This window comes from Ochlerotatus camptorhynchus, unplaced genomic scaffold (genome assembly GCF_037179485.1).
Source record: "Ochlerotatus camptorhynchus isolate MF236.1 unplaced genomic scaffold, CSIRO-AGI_Acam_v1.1 ptg000112l, whole genome shotgun sequence".
NCBI lineage: Eukaryota > Metazoa > Arthropoda > Insecta > Diptera > Culicidae > Ochlerotatus > Ochlerotatus camptorhynchus.
Genome location: NW_027040602.1, coordinates 2,433,462 through 2,458,996, shown reverse-complemented (window position 1 = coordinate 2,458,996; position 25,535 = coordinate 2,433,462). Strand labels below are relative to the sequence as shown.

General features: G+C 42.9%; 1 protein-coding gene and 1 non-coding gene across 2 annotated transcripts; one reads left to right on the top strand and one right to left on the bottom strand.

Annotated features, from left to right (window-relative positions):
* The first annotated feature begins 14,062 nt into the window (after nt 1-14,062).
* Nucleotides 14,063-18,448, top strand: LOC135699568 (uncharacterized). The gene has a single exon (XM_065219839.1). It carries the CDS (start codon nt 14,063-14,065, stop codon nt 18,446-18,448), a length of 4,386 nt encoding a protein of 1,461 aa, XP_065075911.1.
* Nucleotides 18,449-24,604: 6,156 nt separating this feature from the next.
* On the bottom strand, nt 24,605-24,677 carry TRNAV-AAC (transfer RNA valine (anticodon AAC)). The gene has a single exon. It is a non-coding gene; the product is annotated as a tRNA-Val (tRNA).
* Between the last annotated feature and the right edge of the window lie 858 nt (nt 24,678-25,535).

Sequence of the window (25,535 nt, the reverse complement as noted above, 5' to 3'; positions counted from 1 at the left end):
ATGTGTTTGGGAAACAATCACAAAATGAAATTTTGATTGCCTTTCTTTTTGCACACGCCGGTAAGCTACACAGACTCCTCCCATCATGAGTAGTTTGCTTTCAAATAGCAACTCTGGCTCCTCTCCTTTTGCGTAGTTTGCCAATGTCAACACCTTGAAAGCAAAGGGCAATTAACGAGTTATTAACGAAACAGAAAGTCGATGAAGAGAATCGATCAAAATCACTTGCACCCCTGCTTCCAAGTTTGGTTACAAGAGCATTTTGTGTGGTCGTTGGGAGCGGCACAGATGAATTCTATTCAAACTCTTTACTGTAATAAAAATGGCTGAAAAGGGCCGTTTTGTTGCCAAAGTTAGTGATTATTTAACCTCCAAAATCGTACAGCACACCTCGGGTTTTCTCGTAGATTAGACCGGAGACACGTTTGACACCGCCACGGCGAGACAGAAGACGGATGGTGGGTTTGATAATACCCTGGATGTTATCACGAAGAACCTTGCCTTGACGCTTGACACCTCCTTTACCAAGACCTTTTCCTCCTTTGCCACGGCCAGTCATTCTAGCTTGTTAGGTAGAAGAGTGGACTACCTAACCTACCACCACCTTCCTACTGCTGCTATTGCTGCTTCTGCTGCCTGTTCACCACGCCGTCCGAAGCGAAAAATGAGATGAGGCTAGACAGCAGCAGTTACTTTCACTTTACTTTACTTTAAAAGCAGAATGATGTGCAACCAAGTGGTGCTCGATTATAACGACTGGGTTTGGGAAGAACGTTTATTTCATGAAAACAGTGATACAATTATTACATTCTATTTTTACATTGGACAATGATTTATATTTACAACTTTTTCAATAGTTTCTTCGATGCGTAGAAATATTTCTGATCGATTGGAGATAAAATTACTGAAATAGATCCAAGGGGCAGCTGAGTTATTAATGTTTAAAATCTTTCATAATTTTGTTACATGTTCCCTTTTTAATTTTCACAAAGTGTCCCCCCATATAGAAATCACAGACGTAGTCCTACGTCAAAAACAATGATACAACTTGGCTTCTATAAGGAAAACCAAGAGGGCATCAGCAGCGGGCGAGTTGCCTCCAAGGAGGTTCCGGATGCTCAAGGTAATCCCGTAGGTCTCCCTGAGATTATAGAACTCGGGGTAGACGCAGAGGACGTGCTCGACGGTCGCTGGAACCCCACAGATCACGCAGTTTATATGAAAAGGTCCTCCGTCAAAGTTGTAGCTCAGTTGACAGTGTTCAGTTCGGAGCCTGGATAGGACTCTTTGATCCGGTTGATTCCGGAGGTCCATCCACGCCTCCGTGCTTCCATTGATCTTGCGGATAAAAGGTCCACTGGTGCTGAACCACTGGTCGTTCAATGCCTTCCGTATGGTGGATTTGATCCATCGCCTTATATCTTGCAGCGGCACTTTGTCGGTGAACCTGGGACTGGATGGTCCAGATCCAGCAAGGTGATCCGCTGCCTCGTTGCCTGGTATTCCACAGTGTCCAGGTATCCACGTGTATACGGTGATGCTCGGGGCATACTTCACGGTAGCCTGGATGCACGGGTGTGACGGAGCTGCAGAGCAGAGTTCTTGTATGGCGCTGTGTGAATCCGTCAGGATGATAACTGGTTGGTTGGATGGTGATGTGGCCGCATGGAAGATTGCAGCAGCTTCTGCAGAAAAAACAGAACATTGCGGCGGTAGGCTGTTGCTAACGAGTAAACCACTTCTGGATACTCCGATGCCAACGCCTGAGTTGGATCGGGAACCATCTGTGTACCGGTGTATATATTCGGCATAATGGAAACCAACAAGTTCAGCTACTGACCGACGCAAGGCCACGGAATTATCACCTGCCTTGAAGCGGATATTGATGCCGGAAGAGAGCCAACTCTTCTCTCCGTGCCAGTAGGTCCTAACCACCAGGGGGAGGTCGACGTTGGCGATCGTACGCATGATGCGGTACCGGAATGGTAGGATCACTGCTTCTACACAGGCTGAATGGGGGGGGGGGGGGGGTTTGGAAGGCAGGAGGCCAGAGATGACCCGAATGCTGCTGTTGTAAGTCGGGCCGAGAATTTCTTCTTATTTTCCGGATGCGAGGCACGTTAGCTCGGTCCCATACAGCAGAGCTGGCTATCAATGATGGCTTACGCAACACGGAAGCGGACTGCCCGATTGTTGGATCGGTGGGGCTTGGAGATCGTTTTCATCAAGTTGATCCGGCTTTTACAGTTCTTTTGTGAGGCACAAAGGACAGCGTGCGATCAATGAGCAACGGAACGGAATTTTTGACAAGGATGACTTGATAGGAAATCTTAATCGCGATTCCGCTGACCCTGATGGAAAGACATGGCATCTTACGCTCTTCTTCGCCGAAAGCTGGAACCCTGCTGTTTCGGCCCATATTGCTACAGCTGTGACTGCGGCTTGTACTAGCTTTTTGGTCCGAACTGTGGTGGACCCTGTTACCACGATGAGGACATCGTCTGCGTAAACAAAGATGTGGATGTTATTGGGCAGCTGGCTGAAGACACCGTTCATGTCAATCAGGAAGAGTGTGACAGCGATCACTGATCCCTGGGGGACCCTTAAATTTTAAGAGAACGTTCAGGACCTGATTTGAAGTCGATTGAGCCTGGTGGAGCAAAAACGATATTTAGAACCACCTTAATATAATCATAACTATTGATTGGAAAGCAAAGCAAAACAGGTCTACTTTATATTGGTACACATCCCAAGCAACCAACAAACCCGGTAATTCGCCTTTTTGCATTATAAGGCCAATATATGGCTAATATAAAGCTTAGCATGCCCTATTAGACTGATGCAAAATTTGAAATTTTCGCTCCACAGTGCTCAAACGGTGTCAATTCAGATCCTGATTAGCCTCCCAAAATTTAAACTCTTTTGGTAAGAAACTGACTTGGCACAAACTATTTGAAGTTTATATAGAAATTACTATGGGAAAACCATACTTTTTGTTCATTATCTTCTACCCATTTTCCATATTGCTTTTTCGAAAATTTCTATAATTATTCTTACTGGAAATTTTCTAAGCTAAAACTTTGCGGAAAATCGTTCTTCAGCCTACTGTCAAATTAAATTGTTATTAATTGTTTAATCTTATGGCATGATCAAGCAGCTGTTTTGTGGGCAACACTGTATTGTGCAGTGTGACATAGTAGCCATGATATTTGTGCTCTATTTTTCGCACCAGAAACACCAATGTTGCCTGATGAACAGTTGCATGAGCATAATCATAAGATATCAGTGACTTGAATCATTGATAACTTTTGTTCCTTACATTTGATTGAAAAGTGGTTTTCAACAAAGTTGTAGCTGAGAAAATTTGCCATACTTACTGCTACCATTTTTAAAAGCATAGTGATGTGGTGAATTGTTAGATCGATATGAACAAAACCATAAATTTTCCCATAGCAATTCTTATATAAACTTGAAATGGTTTGTGCCAACTCAGTTTCTTACTAAAGTAGTTCAAATTTTGGAAGGCTAAGCAGGACCCAATTTGGAACCGTTTAAGCACTGTGGAGTGAAAATTTAAAATTTTGCATTAGTCTAATGCCCTATGCTAGCCGTGTATCAGCCTTATATTGCAAAAAGGCGAATTAGCGGGCTTTTTGGTTACATGGGATCACATTGTCGAATTTGGTTTATTATACGTTTTAAATAAAAAAAAAAGTAATCACGGGTCGAAAATCTACAGCGCACATCTCCTGGAATGGGTCTGTTGATGATTTAAATGTTTGTTTTTTTTTTTTTAAATTATGAATAGCAATAAGGCATTATTACGATCACTCTTAAAAATAGTGATACGCCATCTTGATATAGCTAAAGAAAAAAGTGGGAATATATCACATAGGGGAAACGGATGTAATGCCGACCAAAATGTCTCCAATTTGGGCCCATACATAAATTCACCAATCGACTAAATTTTCAATAGCGACAAAAATATCCATTAGCATCGTCTCAATGTTGCGTTTATCTTGATAAAATTGATAAATAGCAGATTTTTAGCGATGGGCCCAATCTTAGATCCATAGGCCAACATTAGAACCATTTCCCCTATAAGCCATCTATTTAACTATAATGCTTTTTCCTGTCTCAGACGTCATTCCAATTAGAATAGAATTTGAAAAATGAGGTGGGAGTGAAATGGTAGCACAAATTTGAATTATTGCCCATAGTGAACAATTAGGCAAAGTTATATGTTAATCGGAGAAAGTTGCGTCTGATCGATTCGTCAGTTGGCGTGGAAATATTCATTATTTGGATTGATTTACACCGCAAAAAATAAAAATGAATATCACATCGAATTGAATGCAGTACAACCACGTCGTAAATATGGTGTAATTTTTATTGTAGCGAAAGGAAAAATTTGGCATTCAGGCAGTGAATGTACTGAAATTAAATTAAATTGAGCACATCGATGTTAAGTAACCTATCATACCTGCAATATGTTCATCTGAAGCATTATTGTATTCGATGTGTTCCAATTGCGCTGTTGAAATAATTTTATGATGTGTAATTTTTATCTCTTTATAACAGTTTTTTTTATGCCTTTTGAGAAAGTTCCACTGGTTGGTTAAACATTTAGAAAAGTTTGATCAATGACAGATAATCATAATCCTCGATTAGTATACAGGCAACGTATTTTAAGATACATTATAATTTCATTTGCAACTAATATACATAGGAGTGAAACGATACAACACGATCTACCAAACATTGGCCAAGTGCTCGGAAATGGCTGAATGCTTGCCCACACGTGTGAATGACATAATTTCCATCAATGATCTCCGAAAACTTTTACCAAAACCATCATTCCATCCCAGTTCGCAACCAATAAAGCACAATCCAAATCCCATACTCATATGTTCGTTTGCCACCCACATTTTACCCTAAATTCCGATCCCTCCTCTATGCCACGCCACGTTCGATGTTGGCCCTTCGGGGCAAACAAACGAATCACTTTCAGTGTAGTCACTCCATTCGCAAACACAACTAGGTAGTTGGTAGTAGGTTTAGCTGGGAACACCTTCAACAAAGTTTCAAAACTAACCATCCTTCGTTACCACCTTTGCCGCACTCCTCACAATCTACAATATTTATAACGGAGGTTTCGATCCTCCGAGGAGTAGCGTAAAAGGGAGCCAGCCGTGCTCGGTTTTAAAACGATTCCTTTCAGTTTTGCTCCCAACTCTGATATCCTGTGCGACAAGCAATAGAGCCGTTCAGCGCACGGTGGGTTCGAGTGGAGAATTGTTTTACTCAATGGTTGAAAAAGAACATCCAAAGACGGTGTAAGTGATTGATTCTGGAAACTACTCAATCTATCCGGGTTGATACGTGTGTAAAGGCTTTTGGAACCCACCTCGTTTCATCGTCGTCCCGAGGAAGGATTCTGAAAAGGATGAACGAGCAGGTTGTTATGTATCAGTCAGCGCCTCAGAGTGGCGGCAGCCGCCATCCATTCCATATGTGTCTGAGTACATATGAAAGTTTGAATGTCATACATAAAACACACTCTCGGTAGCGGTCTACGACGGTACGTCAGGAGGGGGAACGGAACGGATATCGGGTATATTTATGCCGCTTTTTAGGTCATCTCTCATACATGTGCGTACCTACACATGATTGCGCTCTGTGCCATGGGGTGAGTGGGTGGGTGGTGGGTTGTATGTGTGCATGTGTTCTGAATTCTGGAAGAGCGAAGGACGACGACAATGAATGCGCCGAGTTGGGGGTGGAACGAAGCGAACGAGCGGAGATGAACCACAGCAAAAATATTACAAATGTATGCCAGATCTGTGATCTCCCTATTGGTCGTCCATATCGAGTGGGGATTTGATATTTGGATATATCGGAAACTCAAGTGGTGAATGGATATTGGCTTTGGAGAACAATGGGCTAGAGGCAGCCTATTACGAATCCAAGTGGTTAGGAAGTGTTCATCGTGGTCAGATCGGACCCATTGCTTCTGCTGCTTGGGCCGAGCTGGGTGATTCATCTCCACTCCTCCATTCGGTAAATAAACCTGTGTGCCGGTCAAACAGTGTGTTATGCGAGAAGATGGCTCTGTTTGGGTTTGGATCAGGAAAACGGTGGCCTTTGTGGGTGGTAGGAAGATCCTCCATACACCACAAACGTTCGGTGACTACTGGCGGTGGTCTCATCAATACCGATAGTATCATCATCATCGTCATCATCATCAGCATCATCATCGGTGCTGGTTGTGATCGATGTAGGGTTACCAGTGAATGATGCAAAAATTATACTCAATCAGACTCCGTCTAAGTGGTAACCCCAGTGGCCAATCGGATGTCCTGTATAGCTCTGTACGTATCAAGTAGGTAGTCACAGTCATCGAGTGCGGTGGGAAAACGGAACGAAAGCGGATGTTTAACAAGTGCCTTTCGGATGGGGTGGTGGTTGAGAAACGGGCACGAAGGGGGGGGGGGTCAGGAGGGTGTCAGTCAGAATGTTGCTGCTGTTGTTATTGGCCATTGTGTCTCTGCCACTGCTACTGCCATATGTTGCTGAAGCTGAACTGTCCGTAGGCATTTCTATCATATCCCTGCACCCACCCATCCTGGCACAGCACGACCATCCAAAGGGTGACTGGCCAATGTATCGTTGTTGGGAAGCCATGCCATGGATGGGTGTGTATGTGAATGTTCCAAAGTTCGGGACTCGCCCGTCCTCTGTTTGTGTATGTTCGATTGGTGATCGAATCAATTATCATTAATTCATTTAGAGAGCGAATGAGGATTCTCGCTGCTTGTTTGACGGGATATCTTGATGGGTTTGAGAGCCCTGGGCGAGGAGACGCAAATGGGCAGAATCGGGGTATTGGTAGCCGATACAATAAATATTGTTGAAAATAGCCCCCGGTATTGATTTACTGACACTGTGCGGTGGCTTTTTCAGCAGCAGCAGCAGCACCGTGTTCACAATGCATTTCTCTGTTTCGAAATTGCCACCGCCGTGGGGCAGAGATAGGAAGGAGTGATGGAAGTGGTTACATTCGCGTACAGGAGGAGCATTTTTTGTGCACTTCTCAATTGAGTGATTAAAGTGTACTGGCTGGTTTGGTTTTAGTGGCTGGTAGTGTTGGGTGTCGAGTAAATAGAAGATGTCACTGAATGGTGCATTGTTAGTTTATCGACATTTCTTAAACTGAGTATTACCTACCACCTACTTAATGTTTTTTTTTACATTATTGAAAGCAATTAGTATTCAATCATTAAAATTAATTAAATAAACAAATTAATTAGACTAATTTCACGATAAATAGCATAAGCATTTAATGTAGTGAAATTAAATGGAAATTGCTAATGCTTGTCTCTTTCTTTGTACACGTATTCCATTAAAATGCCCACATTTTTCAGGACTCAAATTTCATGATTTATGGGGTGGATCATTGTGGTGTTTAACCAAATACCGTTTGATCAAAGATTCAAATTATTTAAATCTTTAAACCACATTACCAGCTCCACAGTATAAGGTAGCCAGTAAATATCCCAATTTTAGAGAATTGCGATTGGGACAATATGATTCTGATGAAGCAAAATCCTGTACAGTGAATCGATATCAAAGGGACTTGGCTGCATAATTTAAGTAAAAAGTATTGTCTTTATTATGATGCTGATGCAACTGAACCCTAGTATCCCACTTGTCACAAACTGGTTGATGTTATTGCTATATAACTCATATTAGTCACAATAAAGTTGCTGCAGTTTGTGTGCATCTTGGTATGTGTGATGTTTGCTACTTGGAAAATTGCTGAAGGTATTTTCTCTAAATTATGATGTAATGATGACAGTTGATCCTCATCTGTAGTTGAAGATTGATCCTCAGCTTTGATCAAATTCGGATCCAACCGTTAAATAGACACTAGTTTCTCAATCAATTCAACAGTTAAATTACGTTTTGAAGGTGCACATTAGACTTATGCAACATTTGAAATTTTCGCTCCACAGTACTCAAACGGTTCCACATTGGGCCCTGATTAGCCTCCCAAAACTTGAACTCATTTAGTGAGAAACTGACTTTGCACAAACCATTTGAAGTTTATATGGAAATTACTATGGAAACAAAAACTGTTTGTTCATTGTCTTCTAGCCTTTTTACATAATGTACTGTTAACAAATTCTATTGCTATTCTTACGGGAATTTTACCAGCTTAAACTTTGCAGAAAATTGTTTTTCAGCCAAACGTCAAATTAAATAGTTATTAATTGTTTAAGAGAGTGATAATCTTATGGCAAGATTAAGCAACTATATTGTGAGCAACACTGTATTTTGCAGTGTGACATAGTAGCCATGATTTTTGTCCACTATTCTACGCGCCATAAACACCAATGTTGCCTGCTAAACAGTTGATTGAGCATAATCATAAGACGTCAGTGATTTGAATCATTAATAATTTTTGTTCCTTACATTTAATCAAAATGTGGTCTTAAACAAAGTTATAGCTGAGAAAATTTTCAACAAGTTCAGCTATCATTTTGTAAAGGTAGAGTGAACTGGTGAATTTTGAGATGGATATGAACTGAAATTATGATTTCTCCATGGTAATTCCCATATAAACTTCAAATAATTTGTGCCAAGTCAGTTTCTCACTAAATGAATTCAAATTTCGGGTGGCTAATCAGGACCCGATTTGAAACCGTTTAAGCACTGTGGAGCGAAAATTTCAAAATTTGCATCAGTCTAGTGCACATCTCTGTCCTTTTTTGTAAACTGTTCAACACTTTAATACATTTCTGGATTCGTTGAAGTACAATCGAAGATAGAGGGTACCTATTTTGTTTCTATTTTGGCCATGTTCTTCATCGCTCACAAAATGCACGATGATTTAATCGTTTTTCTGAAGTATGACAAAATTAGGAAAGTACAGCCAAAACGGGTGCATTTACTTTACATTTTTTTTCAAAGAGATTCGATGAGCTGCAGGGAAACAATAGTACTGTCAAATATATTTAAATCTGCGTTTTTAGGTAAAATGCTGTTCAACATAAATGTAGTAAAAATTAACGTTATTATTTTTTGCCTTTAACTTGAAACCGGAAGCCACATGAGCATTTTTGTTCAAAAGTCTTCAAAAATCCATGAAAAATCGGTCTTCTAAAATAGAAGAAAAGAGAATAGACAATAGTTGTTGCAATATAGATGACCATCGCTTGAAAATGATTTCGACAACGGTAGGCATTAGGTAGTGAAACTATCACGAAACTAGTCATTATCCTTTTCCTTAAATTTCTTGACCTGCAGCGCATTAGTTTTTCATTAAAAAAGGAGTAGCAAATGTACTCAATACATCTCATTACTAAATGATTCGTTTGTGGATCACACTTTTAAGGGGTTAGAGGACATCAGTAATTCGTAGATAATCAAAAGCAAGTTTTTCGTTCAAAACCAAAATTACAGTCATGAAAATGTATTCATTGCATTCTACTTGCCTACTGGAACACAGTGAACACATTTTAATGAGCAAAATTTCGGTTTTAAACGAAAAAAAAAACTTTTTAAGTTTTCAAAAATGAATGACGTCCTCTTTCACCTTAAATGAGTAGTGAACTATTTGTGTCATTCAAATTTGGATTTATTGCTGAAAAAGATTTATTTGCTTGATAAGCCGGGGAATGGCCAAGTTTCTATTCCGTAACCCTATATATTTTTGAGAGCAGATTTTATATTTGCCTGCGATTTTTGGCCAGCATGAAAATGCCTAGTGAATTTTGGGATATTCAACCAAAACTCATCAATTTTGCACAGCTCAAAGATTTGAGTATGTAGAATCCATTGTAACGGGTCGGGAGTGTTTTAGCGAAAGAGGAAAATCACGGCCTTCACTTAAGCGCCAGGTAACACTAGGTTACCGTGAAGGGGCAAGTTCTCAGAAACCGAATCCCGTTCCGGCTAGAGACCTCAGGGCAGGTTTATCAAAAATCCTACAAATGGCGGCAAGAATTGCACTGAACCCAACAAACGAATAAATTACCTACAGGGAGAAGACAAAATCATCGGTAAGCGGGGTTTCCTATGATGGTTTTCCCCACATTACCTACAGGGATCTACTAACGGAAAAAAAAACTATTTGTTCCAAATGTGTCTCAAATCCAGCCTCGCACTACACAGATTCCGCGGTTTACTAAGGACATGCAGTTTAAATTAACGAATTCGTTTCAACATTTATTTATTGCTTCCTAGCTAGGGTTAGTGGGCTTCACTTACTGGATATGGCACTGTTCAATGTTGCTGGGTGATGTTCGTTGCGCGCGTTGTTGCATGTTGGTTGGTGTCTGCGATGATGGTGACAGGTAGGTGTAGCAAATACCTTTTCAACTTGCTTTATTTGTGGGATAGCACAAGATGGCGAGACTGATGTTAGTCGATGGATGGCTCGCAGCGGGGAGCTTTTTTTCTAAATATGCCGACTTGGCGCGGTGACAACGAGGTGGCAGGGTTTTAGGCTCGTGCACGACGGGATTCGACCAGCTATGCCGACAGAGCGCTGTCGAGCGGGGCTGCACGTCGGAAGTCGACACGTGCAACACACAACTTTCCACCGAGGGTAGACGGTAGGGTTTTACGGCCTAAGGGTAGGACCTTCGTTTGAAGGATTTTCCTTCAAGCGAATTTTAGCGTGTTAGTGTTACATATTATGTGTTTTTTTTTACTGACTGTTATTACCTGGAGTATGGTGGTACACTAAACAACGAAGGTGCTAGTATTCCTGAAGTTATATGTATATATATCGCTCTGTAATTAATATCACTGTTACTGCCCTTGTCTAACTTCACATTAAATGTTACAAACCTCCGTGTATGCTTTTTACGTCACTTTAACTGCCTGGTATGTCTCACTGTCTGACCGTTAATTTTATTCGTTAACTTATACCTTCCCTACTTGCCACCTTACTATTGATCTACTATGTCCTATGTTCACCTTGTTCACTGTCTCGTGGTTGGAAAGCTTTTCAAGAACACATCTGGAACAATCATGGCTCTACCCTCTAGGGAGCTACAATACCCGGGCATTCGTTGGTTCGGCTCGGACTCGGACGTATTTTTCCGGTGGGCTAAACAAACTCCCATTTTTAATCTGTTTGACAGATCTGCCGTGAGTTACCAACCGCAACTGAACTCAGTGACCAAGAACGGTTTTTTAAAATAAGTGATGCCAGATTATATAAAGGATAGGTGGGATACTTTTGTAACCTCGTTACACCATCATGACACTTTTTTACAAATAAAAGTAAAATTATGAACTTGAATCTTTGAACAATGATTCTTATGTAAAATTGTGCGCTGAATTCAAAAATGTAGTCGAAAAAATCTCAGTAGGATAGTTTTTGAGATACAGCTAAAAAAATTAAAATTTAATTTAAAAAAAAAATTTGAATTTCTGCTAAGTTAGCAGTGTAAATGAAAATGTTTGTTGTGGTTGTACCACTTATCTCACTGAAAAATAATTTTTAATTTTTCGAAAGCAAACTTCATCACCTTTAGTTTGACGTAAAAATAATTTATATAACTTCATTACAATTGGAGATATTTGTATTTTTAGGAAACACATTTTTTATTTTTTTTTAGCTATATCTCGAAATCAGAGATGGAATTCTTTATGTCCAGTCTAGTATCCGTTCTGTGGCATTTGGACGGACAGTGGACCAAGTTGTCGGGAGCAGTCGTTCCGAAACCACCGGAAAATCTTCATTTTAAGCCAGCGAACCATGAGTCATTTAGAGTCCTGTATCATGTTTCTGAAGTCTGAGAAGTGGCAGCCCATCCTAGAGGATGTTGTAAAACTGAGAGATTCGGTGGCAGACTATATTCACTATCTAGAAAAAGCTGATGAAAAGTATAAGGCGACATCATCAGCCACGGTTAGCGATAATCGCTCTCTGACAAATACTGCATCGTATGATAACCGCGCTAGTCTTGTGAAGGTGTTGTACAAGGCTCTGGAAGGCAAGTTGATCTCAATGCCGCCGTATTCCGAACAAAACTTGATATTTTTTGCACCAATTGAAAGGCGTGCGAGATACAAGTATACTTCAGAGCTGGTTTTCGGTTTTCCTGTTCAAGTTTACAGGTGTTTCAAACCAAATGCAACATTTGTGTGGAGAACTACTCAGGATGATAACGAATCAGCTTCAGCTTCTGTCATAGCTCGAATCGAAAGGGACATTACCGAGCGAGTTTTGTCTGACAAAACTAATCGATTGGCACATACATACAGAGACGTTGCTCATTGGACACATGATAAAGTCAGCGAAATCATAGTTGCTATAACAGGTAGGTCTTAAGAAGATCCTTTACAACTTGCGAGACTTCATTTTTAAACTTTCTTTATACATGATGAAGAGCTCCCTCAGGAGGATATACAGGACAGTAGGAATGGATTCGAATTTCTACTGCGGGAAGGGTGATAGGTTTAAAATGCAGTTATCACTGTACCCATGAAATATTTTACTGTTCCGTTTTCCGCTGATTCCACCTAGCAATCTAATTGGATTTTGTATTGTTTACATTTTGCCTTTGTTCTGCATCAATCATCTCCCATTATGTATCAAGACACAACGTAGGAAGCAATTGAAAGTGAAAGTTGTTTTTCTTTGCTATTCCCGAAAAGTGCGTTTTTCTCGAGTTTTTCCCCGATTTTTACCCGTCGCGCGTTAGTTTTCAGTCGTGTGTGATTCCGTTGCTGTTTGGAAGAAAGGCAAGTGAGCCTCCCCTATTGGAGGGCACCAAACTGCTGGAACCGGAGGAGCCTATGCTGATCGTCGTCTCGCCTGTATATTCTGCTGTTGCCGCTGCCGCTGCCCGTACCTGTAAGGAATAGAGAAGAGGAGAAACCCGTCCCGGTACATATAAACCCGAAGCCCGTCCCGCAAAATTTCCTGGTGAGTCAACCCGTTGCCCATCATTTGGTGCCGTGACCAGGATACTGGTGTCCCATTCCCGACCGCGTGAAGTCGTCAGTGTAACCTCACTTCGACGCTATTGTGCCCGCATTAGAGTGGCCCAAATCAGCTCGTACCCACTGGAAAAATTGTTCCCGGATCGTGATTTTAAAAACAAAAGGCCTCAATCTAAGAGGTACAAGGTGAGTACCTCTCCAATACCTCTACGTCCATCATCGCGGTGCTTCTTGGGTCTTTTTTGACCATTTTAGCCTTATTGCTTGTGCCGTGTTTACGAGATGCCTGACGAAAAACGGATCAAAATGAAGGAGGCTAGAAGAAGGAATGCCATCGAAGGGATCAATCGATTGGATCAGTTTCTCACCGACTACGTTCCCGAGCAGCATCAGCATGAAGTTTCCCATCGATTGGATCGTCTGGAGAAGGTGTGGGACGTATTCGAGACCCTGCAGGAAGAATGTGAAGATCTGGATGACTCCGAAGAATCTTTGGAAAACAACTTGGAGCTGAGAGCAAAGGTAGAAGAAGTTTATTTCCGTGTGAAGGCAGGCCTAGCCACGAAGTTGCCGCCTACGACCATTCCTGCTGTTGCTGGTCCCTCTACCGCACCTGCTGCTCCAACCACCCTCGCCAATATAAAGCTGCCGACGATATCGCTGCCAGAGTTCGATGGCGATTTCAACAACTGGCTGACATTTCACGATACGTTTCTGTCGATGATACATTCGTCCACGGAGATATCGCAGGTGCAGAAGTTCCATTACCTGCGGGCTGCCCTGAAGGGAGAGGCAGCCAACTTGATCCAGTCGATAACGATAACGGCAAATAATTACGCTGTCGCGTGGGAGACGTTAATGAATCGGTACTCGAACAAGGCCATTCTCCGGAAAAAACACATCCGAGCCCTGCTCAAGTACCCGAAGATCCAGAGCAACACCGTGGAAGCACCACACCAAAGTTCTGGAACAACTTGGTGAGCCAGTCGAGCAGTTTAGTTCAATCCTCATCGAGCTGCTAGAGGACAAGTTGGACGACGCTTCGCTTACAGCATGGGAAGAATCGATCGCAACGGAGGAACACCCTACGTACTCCAAAATGGTCGAGTTTCTGCAGAAGCGAGCGCGCGTACTTGAGACGATTTCTATCAACCGACCGCAGCATGTTAATCCCAAGTCCGTTAATCATCCTTCAGCTCCGAAGAAATCAAACCAGCCCCGATTCAGTGCAAATGCAGCAACTGAAATTGTAGCAAAATCGTTCCCGATGTGCCCTGCTTGTGAGAGGCAGAAGCATTCCATTTTCGATTGCTCCGTTTTCAACGGTCTCGACTCGAAAGGTCGTATGAAGGTGGTTACGGACAAGAAACTTTGCAGCAACTGCTTCCGTAGTGATCACTTTGCCCGCAACTGTCGCTCGAAGTATTCATGCAAGCATTGCTCGAAGCGACATCATTCGATGATCCATCCGGGGCCATACGAGCTCAACTTGCCAACCACCGATGAAAATGCAGTATCTGGACTTGCCAATCCAGGTTCTTCCACTATGCTTGCCGCCGTTTCCGCTGTTCCCGTCAACGAACCCCCGTCCTCGATGGCAGTAGCTCAATCAACCAGTGTTCTCCTGACCACCGTAGTCTTGCTGGTAGTAGATGCGTACGGTCAAGAGCACATCGCCCGTGTCTTGTTGGATACTGGATCCCAACCGAATGCGATTAGCGAGCGTCTTTGTCAGCAACTTCACCTTAACCGTAGGTCTGTTAACGTGCCGATCGCTGGCGTAGATGGGACCGTTACGAACGCCAAGCATGAAGTAACTGCCGAGGTTCGATCACGTGTGTCCGACTTTCGTGAGGTGATTGATTTCCTGGTATTGCGGAAAGTGACCAGCGACACTCCATCCGTACCGTTCAACGCATCTGAACTGAAGCTTCCCAACGATCTTCCACTGGCGGATCCCGACTTTGGCACACCTCGTAGGGTGGACATGATCATTGGAGCTGCTCACTTCTTTTCCTTTTTGCGGAATGGACGGTTCCGCCTCCCAAGTCTCCTATTCGTCGAAACCGTGTTTGGGTGGATTGCCTCTGGAAAGATCGATGAGTCCAGCGGTAATTACCAGCAGCCAATAGCAACTTGTCATGTGGCGACAGTTGTACCGGTTGATGAACTGCTGCAGCGATTTTGGCAGATCGAGGAAGTAAACGGCTCAAATTACTCCGTAGACGAGCAGAATTGCGAGGATTTCTATCAGCAGACAGTTTCCCGAGATCCTACCGGACGATATATCGTTCGGATGCCCAAACATCCCCAATGTGACCAGATGATTGGGGAATCCAGAGCCATGGCAATGCGGCGTCTACAGTGGTTGGACAAGAGGCTGCAAAAGGATGATGAAATGAAGGCTCAGTATTACGCGTTCATGGAAGAATACATCAGTCTCGGCCATATGGTTCTCGCTCCCCATGACGATAATAATGGATCAACCAATTGCTACCTCCCGCACCATCCCGTGGTGAAACAATCGAGCACGACGACAAAGGTTCGAGTTGTGTTCGATGGCTCAGCGAAAACTAGCACCGGACATTCTCTCAACGATGCGCTGCTAGTTGGGCCAGTTGTTCAGGACGACATTCTGGACATTCATCTTCGTTTTCGGATGGTCAAGATCGCAGTAGTGGCGGATGCGGAGAAGATGTACCGGCAGGTATTGATGCACCATACAGATCGGCCATTGCAGAAGATTCTGTGGCCACCCAGTAGCAGCGGAACCGTTCAAGCTTATGAGCTGTGCACCGTTACGTATGGACTCGCGCCGTCTTCGTTTCTAGCCACGAGAACTCTGTTGCAGTTAGCTGAAGATCATGGAAGTGAATATCCGAAGGCAAGTAAGGCACTGAGGAAGAATGTCTACGTGGACGACTTCATTACCGGTGACAACACAATCGATGGCGCAATCCAATTGCGCACGGAGTTAATGCAGCTTCTGCAGAAGGGTGGTTTTCTTTTGCGGAAGTGGTGCTCGAATTCGCTGCAGGTCTTGGATGGTCTTCCTCCAGAGCTTCTCGGCACTCAATCTTCCATCAAATTTGGCCCCGAAGAGACCATCAAAACCCTCGGCATCAGTTGGGAACCTAAAGCAGACGTTTTCAAGTTCGACACGTCAATCATCGTCAACAACCAAACGCCTACGAAGCGCAACATTCTTTCGACCATCGCTCAACTCTTCGACCCTCTCGGAATCATTTCTCCCGTCGTTGTTCAAGCGAAAATCCTCATGCAGCATCTGTGGCTACTGGCACTGGAGTGGGATGCCGAAGTTCCTCCAGAAATCCGTCAGCAGTGGGTTCGATTCGCCGAGCAGCTACCTCAGCTTGCTAACTTTCGTATCGACAGGTACGCTCTCGTACCCAAGTATCGACGCATAGAGCTGCACTGCTTTGCAGATGCTTCAAAAGCAGCATACGGGGCTTGCATTTACGTCCGTTCTGAATCATCAGATGGCAGTGTGAAGATAAGCTTGTTAGCATCCAAGTCCAAGGTCGCACCACTGAAACCGCTCAGCATTCCGAGACTGGAGCTGTGTGCGGCACTCATCGCTTCCCGACTATATGACAGAATTTCGAAGGCGTTGGACATAAACTTCTCTGTTGTAGTTTTTTGGTCCGACTCTACAGTGGTATTGCAATGGATGAAATCTCCCCCACGATCCTGGAAAACCTTCGTTGCAAACCGTATTTCCGAAATTCAATCCACTACTCACGGCTCGGAATGGTTACACGTAGCTGGAAAGGATAACCCCGCAGATCTCGTTTCCCGAGGGATGTCAGCTGAAGAATTGGTCGCAAACAACTTGTGGAAGTATGGTCCAACCTGGCTGCAAGAGGATATATCACGGTGGCCGGTTCAACTTACGCAGGAAGACCAGTTACCCTCCGAGGAGATGGAAGCAAACCCGAACGTGATACTTACAACCCAGACGCTTAAGCCAACTTCATTGTTCGAGAGATTTTCATCGTACCCGCTTCTGCTTGGTGCAGTTGCATACTGTTTCCGGTTCTACAACAACACTCGCCGTAATAAGGAGCACCGGAAGTCCAGCAGCGTCCTGTCCGCCGCTGAATTACAGCACTCCAAATTAGCTCTCGTGAAGCTAGTTCAAGCTGAAACGTTCCCTGAAGATTTGAAGCAGCTGAAGAAAAGGCAAATGGTATCAGGAAAGTCCTCTCTTCGTCTGCTGAACCCCTTCCTCGATTCCGATGGTTTGATCCGCGTTGGTGGCCGGTTGCGCTTATCCGATGCACCATATGACGTGAAACATCAGATCGTTATTCCCGGATTTCATCCCTTTTCACAACTTCTTCTGAAGCATCAGCATCGTAAACTCGTGCACGGTGGAATTACGCTGACTCTCGCTGTCGTCCGTGACGAGTTCTGGCCACTGAATGGCCGAAAATCAGTACGTAGTGCCATTCGTAAATGCTACGAGTGCAGCAGATCGAACCCGCAACCCATCCAGCAACCGATTGGCCAGTTGCCCGTTGCAAGAGTGACCGCCAATGAAGCTTTCGTTTGCACAGGCGTTGATTATTGTGGTCCAATCTTCCTCAAGCCGATCCACCGTAGAGCCGCCTCCCGCAAATCCTACATCTGTGTCTTCGTGTGTTTGAGCACGAAGGCGGTTCACCTGGAACTGGTGAGCGACCTTAGCACGGCCGCTTTCCTGATGGCCTTAGATCGTTTCGTGTGGAGGAGAAATAAGCCACAGCATCTGTACTCCGACAACGGCACGAACTTCATCGGTGCGAAGAATGCTTTGCACGAACTCTATGCCATGCTTCAACCCGGACCAGACAACGACAAGATCTCCAAGCACCTCGCTGAAGACAGCATCCAATGGCATCTGATCCCTCCTCGAGCTCCCAACTTTGGTGGCCTCTGGGAAGCCGCGGTGAAGGTAGCCAAGACCCACCTGGTGCGTCAACTCGGTTCTTCACTACTTTCTATCGAAGAGTTCTCCACGGTACTGACTAAAATCGAAGGGTGCATGAATTCCCGTCCTCTGCTCCCACTTTCGAGCGATCCAAACGATTTTGCTGCGCTCACCCCGGCGCATTTCCTAGTGAAGAACATGATTCGTCCCATTCCCGAAGCCGACGTCCGTGATGTACCGTTCAACCGTCTCAATCAGTACCAAAAGCTCCAGAAGTACGCTCAAACTTTCTGGCATCGCTGGCGCAATGAGTACCTGAAAGAGCTGAACCTGCAGTATAATGCCAACCCGAAGCGCTACCAAATCAATGTAGGAGACATCGTCATCGTGAAGGATGAATCCTTGCCGCCAGCCCGGTGGCCTTTGGCCCGCATAACCGAACTGCATACTGGACTCGATGGCGTCACCCGAGTCGTAACCGTTCGCACCCCCACGGGAATCTTCAAGCGAGCTGTGTGCAAGATTTGCCCATTAGAGTGTTCTACGGAATAATTAATTTTGCAATAATGTATCGCTAGGGAAGAAATGAGTAAAAGTGAATTCAATTACTTTAAATTTTGAAATAAGTTTTCAAAAGGTGGCCGGTTATGATAGGTTTAAAATGCAGTTATCACTGTACCCATGAAATATTTTACTGTTCCGTTTTCCGCTGATTCCACCTAGCAATCTAATTGGATTTTGTATTGTTTACATTTTGCCTTTGTTCTGCATCAATCATCTCCCATTATGTATCAAGACACAACGTAGGAAGCAATTGAAAGTGAAAGTTGTTTTTCTTTGCTATTCCCGAAAAGTGCGTTTTTCTCGAGTTTTTCCCCGATTTTTACCCGTCGCGCGTTAGTTTTCAGTCGTGTGTGATTCCGTTGCTGTTTGGAAGAAAGGCAAGTGAGCCTCCCCTATTGGAGGGCACCAAACTGCTGGAACCGGAGGAGCCTATGCTGATCGTCGTCTCGCCTGTATATTCTGCTGTTGCCGCTGCCGCTGCCCGTACCTGTAAGGAATAGAGAAGAGGAGAAACCCGTCCCGGTACATATAAACCCGAAGCCCGTCCCGCAAAATTTCCTGGTGAGTCAACCCGTTGCCCATCAGGTTTCCGGTTTCGGAAGCGGTACATCTCGAGTGGTAAGTTTTGAAGTTACATGACACATTCCAGATATTGAATTGGTTGGTTTTCACGACGCTTCTCCGAATACTCTACTGTTTTTTCTTGGATGACAAAGTGTCGATTCCAGTGGGATTGGAAGGAGCCCCTGTTAGCGCAACTCGAAGACAGCGGCATGTACTCATGGCTGGACTTGACGGAAGAGGGCTTAATGCTATGGATCACGATAATGTGCCGCAGCATTTAGTTCCATCGGTTTCTATCAAACTGATTCCTCCGAAGGAGCTCTTGGAATCGTGGTATAGAGGAAAACCGATGATTATATTGAAGGACATGCAACGGAATTGGTCAAGCATATAGAAGAACCTGATCTGCAACGACCGATTATGTTCATTGGAACGGATGGAGGACCCGATCACAATGTGAATTCTATTCAAGTAAGACTCAGCTACGTTGCATTGTTTTTGGAACTTAATCTAGACTACCTCTGTGCGGTGCAAACTCCACCAAATTTATCCGTCATAAACCCAGCCGAAAGATTCATGAGCCCGGCGAACATTGCACTAATTGGAGTGGCCCTTGCCAGGAATGATCTCGGAAAAAATGAAAAGAAAGTTCGTTCATTTCTTTCCAAAAAGCAATGGCGAGATGCTCAAGAAAAGCATCCTGAAACAAAGTATCGTCAATTGGTAATTGATGGGACCAGAGACGTGCGGAATATATTGAATACCCGTTTCGAAAGTTTGACGTACAAAGGTGAACAAGTGAGGATGGGCTGTCCTGCTACCGAGGGTGAAATTGGTGCACTGAGGAATCAGGTCTCCATGGCATTCGGTGTGTCTATGCCATGTCTATGGAGGGAAGATAACCAAAAATTCAAGAGTTCTTTGAGAAACACGTCAGGGCTACCTGGCTATCCATTCCAGGTGAAAAAATGTACTGACAAGTCGTGTCCATATCATGAAAAAGTCCGGTTGCCAACATCCATCTTTAATCAAATTTAATGGCTTCCCTCGCCTGTTCCTGAAGGAGATAAATATCAGAACTTTGATTCTGTTTTCGGTAACGAACCTACTGATGAACACGTCCCAAGCAAACAAGCAGCGTCTTCTGATTTTGAGATAATTCTACCCAAACCGTCATTCCCGTTAGCGTATACTAGGGCACGAATGATTGTCACCTGTACGGAATGCAGCTTTCCGAGACTGCTGTATACAAAATACGCACTGGACAAAAAGGGATATACTGACTTGGGTCAATATTTCGAAGAAAAGTTGTATGTTTGTGGCTCGCTGCTGGATTCATTTCCAGAAGTATTCCAGAATCCAAAATTGTCATGCCATGATCCTATCACATTACATTATTATCAAGCTGGCCCAAATTTGATGGGGTATAAATATTTGTGCGCTAAATGTCTCAATCCCAACGTTACAGGGATTGAAAAGAAATTATTGTTCTGTGAACGGTGCTCCTCCAAAACAGTGACGCCAATTGATAAAACATCTGCTGCTGAACAGAAAACTGAGCGGCGTCCACGTGGTAGACCTAAGAAGAGCTAGTTATACTGTTATTAACGATCGAATGTCTGATCACTGTTTTTTTTTAATCTTGATAATAAAAAAAAAATATAAATAAAATTTGTATCGGCCTAACTAAATGTTTCTAAATGATTATTTAGGGTTTTGGTTTCAATCTGATCCACATTTACGACGAAGTTTAGAGTTTCCGGTAATATAACAGCTGTCTAACAAGTTGTTTTAACGGAATGGCTACCGAATAGAAATAGGATGCCGACAATAGACACACTCACCTGAGAAATTTTGAACATTGCATAAACGTTTTATTATAGTTTATGACAATTCCATCCATTGGTATGGAACAGCTAGCTGCAAGCAAATCTCGCGTCAATTTCATATAGACTAATTACATTGATCGATTCTCTTCATCGACTCTTCGACATCAACATCGACTTTTTCGCTCCACAGTTCTTAAATGGTTTCAAATCGGGTCCTGATTAGCCTCCAAAAGTTTTACAACTCATTTGGTTAGAAACAGACTTCGCACAAATCATTTGAAGTTTACATGTAAATTACTATGGGAAATCTCAATTTTTTATTCATTGCCTTCTAGTCTTTTGCCATATTGAGCTGCGGAACAGTTCGATAGCCATTCTTATAGAAAATTTTTTCAGCTACAACTTTGATAAAGATCATTTCTATGTAAAACGAGACAGGAAAAAGTTATTAATTATTTAAGAGATTGGTAAACTTATGACATGATCAAGCTGCTGCTCTGAAGGCAACACTGTATTTTGCAGTGTGACATAGTAGCAATGATTTTTGTGTCCTATTCAATGCCCCAGAAACACCAATGTTGCCTGCTGAGCAGTTGATTGAGCATGATCATAAGACATCAGCGCATTGAACCATTGATCCTTGCATTTAATCAAAAAGTGGTCTTCAGCAAACTTGTAGCTGGGAAAATTTCCTACAAGTACAGTTAAAAGTTGTTGAAGCAGACTGATATGGTGAATTATTAGATAGACATAAACAAAAATCTTGGTTTTACCCTAGTAATTCCCATACAAACTTCGAATGGTTTGTGCCATCTCAGTTTCTCACCAAATGGGTTCAAATTTGGAGAGGTTAGTCGGGATCAGATTTGGAATCGTTTAAGTATTGTGGAGCGAAAATTTCAAATAAATAGATAATATTCATAGAAGTGAATATAGCAACATAGGCACTTTAGAGGAAAGTGGATTTCAAGATGATCGCGAATCGCAATATAGACGTTTCCGTAACACATATTTCTCCTGTAATATATGAAAATTACGTATCGTGTGAAAAATGCGTTACAAGTTTTGTTAACAAAAGCTGATAGACCCTTTTCAAATGCTTCGTGAGACTTTTAATATTTCTTGGCTTGTCACAATAGGCTTTCTATTTTTATTCTTTAAACCCAACTATTCATACTTTGCAAAGGCAAAAGAAGACGTTTTATTCTTAACAAAATGCTGTCTTATCATTAGAATCGCCTGGAGGAACATCCGTAAATGACGTAGCTTATGTTTTACTAATTTTACACCACCTTTTAGACACATTTTAGATGGGGGACTAAGCGTTTTTTTTTTCAAGTATATTATATTAACAATATGATCCACTCTTTCACTTAGCTGGCGTATCAAATTTTTAACGATGAAAGCGCTTCTGTGTCCAAAAGGCTGCCAATGTATTTGTTTATCTTCACGAGAGGCAAATCAAAGGAAAAATTGTATAATATACATTTTTATGTAAAATAAAAAAAAATGTAATTAATGAACATAATTTGACTTTTTCCTTTTGTAATAAATTCACGCCATTCAATTGTAAATGATCAAAGTAGGCCACGCTGTGAAAATGACGTGTTTATGTTTTGCTGCGTCGTTTTCATTCTAGTGAAAATGTTATAAATTTACAATTTCATTTAAAAAAAGTGTTAATTTGAAAGTACAGAAGTGATGTTGAAAAGTGCATTAGGTGAAAATTTTCAAATTCTTATCCGTTGCATGTGGTGCCGACTGTTCTAACCTGTCCTCGATAGGAAATATCCATCTAATTCAAGACGATCAAGTATTGCACTACTGCTTGATTGAAAGTTTCAGTACAATATCAGTGGTTTATGTTTGCATCGATAGTGTGTTGGAGCGGGGCTTGTCATATGTGAGAGTGGCTTCGGAATACGTTCTTTAAATGGGCTATTGTAGCTGCGGTAGAGCTGTCACCTTCTTGCTCCCGGGATCAGGCTTCTTGCAATCATTAGTAGTGATTGCAGGTAGATTTTATCCATAATGCCACTGCCAGACAGTGGGAGTTAGGGCAAGGGTGAATCTTCATTCTCATCTACTATTCCACATACTATTAATAACCTTTTACACATGAGAACCTCCTATCGATCAGAATGAATTGTACATATGTTTAGGATCAACAAACATTTTCAGGCGTAAAGGAGCAACAGGATAACTGATAACTTTTCTTAATTCCAAAATTTGAAGGCTGCTTTGAATAATATGTTTAGGTAATAGGCAGCAACAACGGACAGATAAACTACTTACAGCTTTGGCTATACGTTTAGTATTACTTCTTCGTACTTACAGCTTCTATTTATTAAATGCTTGATATAACGATTGCCAGCAACGCCGGCTGGGCGTATCCTATGGCTTACCCTCCCTACTAACAAAAATCCACCCTTCCCGTGACACTTATGAGGGGTCGTATAGTTCTCTGCATCTCTCTTAAGTAAGTGTCGGACTTACATTCCTCCCCTTTCCCCACCAGATGCAAGGACGTGGCCAGGACAACTCTGGTCTGTTGGAGGAAGACACATCCTTTATCTAAGAGGTAGTAATTAATCACAAATTACTATGTAACAGCAACGGATAAAGGTGGGTCTCCTTCTTAACAACAGTTTGGAGCTCGTACCACCGACGACATTGTGCAACCTGGTTTATGCTATGCTTGTTGCTGACCTTTTAAAACGCTAGATGGTGCGTGAAGCAATATTTTCCGGGTTGCCATTGTAATGTGCGGAAAAGGCATGAATGGATCATATTATTAATATGATAAATTTGGTGTTTTGCTATAACTAACACATAACCGGCTCAATGTCTGAAACCCATCCTCTCCCCTAAAATGCTACGTCATTTACGCATGTCCCCTTAAGTGTATTATAAAATATTAATTAAACGCAATACTCAAAACTCTAAATGTTAACAACATTAAGGCAGCAGAACCAGAAACGCAAGCAAACAAGACGCCGTCGAGACGTCCAGACTATCGACGACAACGACGACGACGATGGCGGTATGTACCTATATGCCAATGCCACTACATACTTACACAATAAGTTGGCAAATTATGACCATCGAGCAACAGCCAGCAAATGGAGGAAAAACAGACACATTGTAGTCGGGGAATGTGGAAAGATCTCCCTAATAGACTCCAAGGATGCATCTTTGGCCAGGGTATGCCAGTGACAGTCGTGTCGTGTTCCATCCGATGAAGAGGAAGTTCGGGAAGTTGCAAGCGCTCTCAAACCACATCATCCACATTATATGGTTCGCTCGAGCAAATGACGGGGACAGTCTATTGAACCAGGAAAGTGGAAAATTATGTCTGGTTTTTCCTCCAGCAGCGGAGAGTAATAGGAGGGGACGGAAGGATTTCTTTTTCCGCATTCGCTTTCGCCAGTAGTAGTCGCAAGATGGGCTGCCCGAGATGGCGTTCAGCAAGGCGGAAGCGAATGGGTAAATATTTGCAAGTGCTGCGATCTCCTTCTCGCACGGCAGCGTGGTCAAGTCGAAGGGCAAAAGGAAAAGCTGAGGACAAAGCAAAATACGATAAAAATCTCATATTTCGACAGGATTTATTGGGCAGGATTAGTGGTGAAGAATTTTAAATTGATTTTTTTTTTGTTGACTACAAAGTCCGCTCAAAAAGGTTGGTGACCTTCTTATTATTTTATTTTGGTTGAGTAAAACTAGCATTTTCTACCAATCCAAAAAAGATTCCTGTTTCCGCCCGGGATCGAACCGGGGGCCTTCCGCGTGTTAGGCGGATGTGATAACCACTACACCACGGAAACACATGTAAGATAAACGACCAATCAACACCGGGTTACCCATCCGATATAAAAACCACTCTCGATCAAGGCGTTCATATGTCAACTATAATCAATGTCACATATCGTACGAGGCCAGAGAGATTACTGAGCGTGCTAACAGACTTCCATCAACGTCTGCTTGATATGCCTTCTCAAGTTGACTAGTTTTTGAGCTGTGTTGTCCGATGCAAGTTGATGAATGTGATTGATGACATTCTCCCCTCGTTGTACGCTGCGTGAGGTCTCCAATCATGAGATGGCTTTACACGTTGCCATCTTATCAGGTGCTTAATATTTAAACATTTCCCTAATCAGCAAAACCAGCTCGTAAAAATCGCTTAATTACCTAATTGATTAGATATGGCCATTTGGATATCTCTACATCTGCTCGAATGGCGTTCCGGTATATCTGAGGGGATAATCAAGTGCGATAAACGAGTCACGGTCTCAACGGAACTGTCCCATTCCGTGGGGTTGACAGAGCAATGTGAATCCAATTAATGCGGCCACTCTCTCGTGCGTTCGTTCGGTCGAACATCTGTGTGTTTGTAAGGAAAGGCAAAACGGCGTGGCGCGATGATGATAATGGTCACGCGCACGATCGTGACGATCATATTAAAAATGCATCGTCCGCCCGTCTGTCTCCGGGTCGATCTGGTTAAAGTTCCGTTAGATGTGGCATTTCCTGCCGAGCAAGTTTATTGTCAAAGTTTCTCCAATTTGATCGCTTGAAATAATCTTTGGAATCGAACTGATCGCTCCGAAACCACAGAAAGAATATCAACAACCACAAGGGAAGCGATCGAGGTGCCAGGTTGCAGAAGTGTAACATGAACCGAT

Excerpts from the sequence above, each read along its gene's own strand:
- LOC135699568 (XM_065219839.1), top strand. The coding sequence starts at position 14,063 with ATGGTCGAGTTTCTGCAGAAGCGAGCGCGCGTACTTGAGACGATTTCT.